The following is a 4,070-nucleotide window of genomic DNA, read 5'->3' on the forward strand; positions in this document are numbered from 1 at the left end:
CCACCGAATGAGCAATCAGGCGGTGTGTAGGGCTACGGCTGGCTGCGATCCATCGAGTGATGGGCCAGCGGTGTGTAGGGTCATAGTCTCCGAGGATCATCGCCCACCGACTGAGTCGCTCAGCGGTGTGTAGGGCTTGATCCGCTACGATCCACCGATTGTGCTCGTCAACGGTGTGTAGGATCATAGTCCCCCCTTGTAAAGAGGATCACAGTCCACCGACTGAGCGCGTCAGCGGTGTGTAGGACTGTGGTCCGCCGCTGAGTTCGTCAGCGGTCTATAGGGTTGGTTGCGATCAACTCCCTTCATGCTGCGGTATGAGGTAGGGTGCTGCGGGGCCGTGTTAGTGCTATATGCACTAACCCTCATGTTCGGGGCATGCGATTGGTCCCGTGGTGCCACCAAAGTGTGCTTGTGTGATATGAATGATGATTGGATGATGATATGATTGATTTGAAAGTGATCTGTTACCTTAGATGCGTATTCTTTATGATGATTGTCTCTACTTAACTGTTATCATTGATTATTGTGCTTGCCCCTATTTGCTGAGTTTATTCCTAGTTTTAAAGCTAGAGTCTCCTAAGTATATATCTTCCTGCTTCAAAATGGTTTTCATATATCTATATATATAACTACCTATATTGTATTTCAACGCGTTGGAGTGGGTTACCAGCATCATTCGCTGAACAGATATATTTGGCTTTCAGACACAGATGAGTAGATCCCGGAGCGCGCTAGAGATCTGGAGCGTAGATTAGTTAGTTTCCCTTTCGGCCTGCGTGCCATGATTATGTATTGACTTTGCTTTGAGGATATTTAGTTAGTTTAGCCTGTGCATCTGAGTTCTCTAGCTCAGATGTGGCATAGCACCCCGCACTCTTATGTTTGATTTTGGGATTTAATGAGAATTCACCTTCGTTATATAAGTTTTAAAAGTTTCAAAATTTTGGGGTGTTACACGGGATCTCGAGGTTGATCTGGGGCCGTCCTCAAATCTTGGACAGGTCTCCTCTCAGGTTTCTTTGGATTCCTTCGTTCCTTGCGTTTGACAATCATCCACGAGCCATATTTGTCAGTGTAGGGACTAGGCGTGTTTCTTGTTTTCTGCTGAGCATTCTCTGTTTCCATCTCTGCAGCCTCTGCTGCCTCAGGCAAATTTGGAGGATCAAGGGTCTTCCCATCAAGGCCACAGAGTTCTTTCTTGTGGCCATATAATCCACACTTGAAGCATATCATGTGGATGCCTTCATATTCAACAGGGTATACTTCATCCGCCAGAGTGAACTTAGATCGCAATGGTTTCGAGATATCGATCTCAACGCAGACACGAGCAAACTTTCCTCTTGACGCTAAGCATGTTGTCACATCCACTTTGATTGGTCTTCCCAGTTGGCGACCAATCTTCATGAGGAATTCGTCCTCGAAGTATTCTATTGGCAAAGTTGGTAGGCGGATCCATGCTAAGAGCTTTCTTGTTACGTTAGACGTGGGATTGAAGTTGGGTTCCCATTCTTGGACGATCAAATAGTGGTCTAGCAACATCCAAGGACCTCCCAACTTGACGTGATCGTAGTCGTTTTGAGACTCAAATTTCGCTAGGTAGTATCCATGAACAAGGTCAATCAGGTCCAAGGAGGATTCAAGTTTCCAGAGTGTTTGCAGGCGCCGGAGAAGGAGGTTATAGCCTACTGGTCTCCCAAGAAGATGAATGATAAGAGTTTTGCGCCACGGGCGTCTTAGCCTCTTCTTTTCCTCTTTAGTCACCAAGATTCTTGGACAGTCAGGGTCATCGTTGGGCTGTTCCATCGGCGCGTCCAGTGGTGTTTCCGGAACGAAGTCCGGCAAGGTGTCAACGGCGATAAGGTCTGGTAGTCGATCATCACGTTTGGTCTTTTTCGGATTGCGTTCAAGGACTTCTTGAACCGCCGGTGGTTGAAAGCCGGCGACCGGACGTTCTTTGGGAGAGAGCATTTCACGTTATAGCAATTTTCACAGCTTAAATTTTAAGAAGTTATCTCAGTCATTTTGATTACATATGTAACTACTATAGCAATAAAATAAAGAAAAAAATAAAAAATAAAAAATACATAGCACCATGCCATTTAAACCTGACGTTATTTCTGTATGCTAATGGTTGTTTTTTGATTCACAATGTAGTCGGCTCAAGCAACTTTAAAATGAAAACAACTCTACTGTAGTAATTAAAGCTTGTGGCTCTCTTATTTGATGTTTCTGAACAACTAATATATATATATATATATATATATATATATATATATATATATATATATATATATATATATATATATATATAGATTTTGAATCTGGTGCACCCCCCTTAGTTAGATGTGTTTGTGAGCCTTAATCCTAGTCGTTTGATTTCATCTTTTAACGGTGCAGATTTTATCCTTTGTATAGTCAAGTGCCTAATTTTTTTATTAAGTTTGGGGTTAGTTTTGTCTTTTGGGACAGTATTAATTATGTTAAGTCATTAATGCGCGTGGTTTTGGGTCTTGTCCAGAGTTAAATTAGGACTCTTGCTTGTTCTTTCTCTTTGCAACGTTTCATTAGGTCTTGTGTGTGTGTCCTCTGTCTGAACGTCGTCTCTGCTTCTTCGATTACCTTCATATTCATTCGCGTGATTTTGGGCTTCTAGGCTCTGTGGTCGATTTTGCGGTGCTTGGATCGTTGTTGTTCATGGCTGGGTCGAGCTCGAGGAGATCTAAGCGGCTTAGGGGGTGTGCGCCCGATCCCATTCCAGGTTTTAAAATTTTGTGTCCTCTTTTTTGGTTTGATCGTATGGTTTTTAATCTTTTTGCAGTTATCTTTTGTGTTTCTGGGTTGTATAGTAGTTTCGTGTCTGGTGTGGGCTTGTGGGTTATTGACTTGGGTTTTGTATGGGATTCTTGTTTGGGGGTTTTTCTACCAGTATGGGAGGGTTTGGGGCAGTTGTGATCAGTGGCGGGTGTTCTCTAGGGGGAATGGCGGCGGTGGGTATGTAAATTTTTGGGGTTTTTGCGGTGGCTTTTGGTGGCCGGAGTTTTGATGTTCATGGCTGGGGGTGGGGGTTGCGGTGTTGTTAATTTCTGGCCGGAGTTAGGGTTGCTCGTTTTTTTTTTTTTTTTTTGTTAATTTCTGGCAGTGCGGTGGTGCTATACTGCTTGTTTTTGCAGGTTCATTGTGTGGTGGATTGAAAAGTGTTTTTTTGTCCATGTGTGTTTTTGTCTTGTTGTTTGTTGCTGCTCCTGAAAAGGTAATTTGTTCTTTTATTAAACAATATACTGGGAGGTGGCTTTATTTTGTTTGTATGTGTATACACTGTATTTGGGTGGTGCGTAGTGCAATTTGTTTCTGTTTGTGGGCTGGTTTGTGCATACAGAGCCTGTAATTAGTGCATACTGCTAATTTGTGGAGGGGGGGGGGGGGGGTGGTCATGCTAGTGCTGTTTTAACGGGTCCGGGTTTGTTTTTGATTCATAATGGAGTTTTTATTTTTATTTTTTTTTCCAATGAGGTTGGATTTTTGCCAGTGATGTGGTTTAATTATTTTTTACAAGTATGCTATGTGCATAGGGGTTAGGAGGTGAATGCAGTATAGTATAAACATGTTGTAGCTTTAACTACTATGGGTTTGGTGGCAGTGCATGTAGGGTTGCCTCGTGTTCTATTGTGTTTTTTTTTTTGGTTCGTCTGTTGGTTGTTTTTGTTATATGCTTGGTTTTTTTCCTGTTGGGGTTTTTGTTTTTGGGGGGGGGGGGTGGGGGGTGGGTGGCACCTTTGCACTGTTTTTTGGGTGGTCTGTGCGTATATGTTTGCAGATTTGTGCAAGTTAGGGATAGTTGTTACCCTGTGCAAGTTAGGGTAAATTGTAGATGCTAATTGGCACTGTTTTTTTTTGGGTGGTTTGTGCGTTTATGTTTGCAGGTTTGTGCAATTTAGGGATAATTGTGGAAGGTTTGTGCATAGTACTACATCACCTTGTGCAAATTAGGGTGAATTGTAGATGCTAATTGGCACTAGTTTTTTTTGGGTGGTTTGTGCGTATATGTTTGCAGGTTTGTGCAAGTTAGA

General features: G+C 42.8%; 1 protein-coding gene across 1 annotated transcript; it reads right to left on the reverse strand.

Annotated features, from left to right (window-relative positions):
- Positions 1–954: 954 nt before the first annotated feature.
- Positions 955–1,971, reverse strand: LOC109176602. Its single transcript, XM_019326056.1, has one exon. It carries the CDS (start codon positions 1,969–1,971, stop codon positions 955–957), a length of 1,017 nt encoding a protein of 338 aa, XP_019181601.1.
- Positions 1,972–4,070: the final 2,099 nt, after the last annotated feature.

The sequence above is a fragment of the Ipomoea nil genome, unplaced genomic scaffold (assembly GCF_001879475.1).
Source record: "Ipomoea nil cultivar Tokyo-kokei standard unplaced genomic scaffold, Asagao_1.1 scaffold0715, whole genome shotgun sequence".
NCBI lineage: Eukaryota > Viridiplantae > Streptophyta > Magnoliopsida > Solanales > Convolvulaceae > Ipomoea > Ipomoea nil.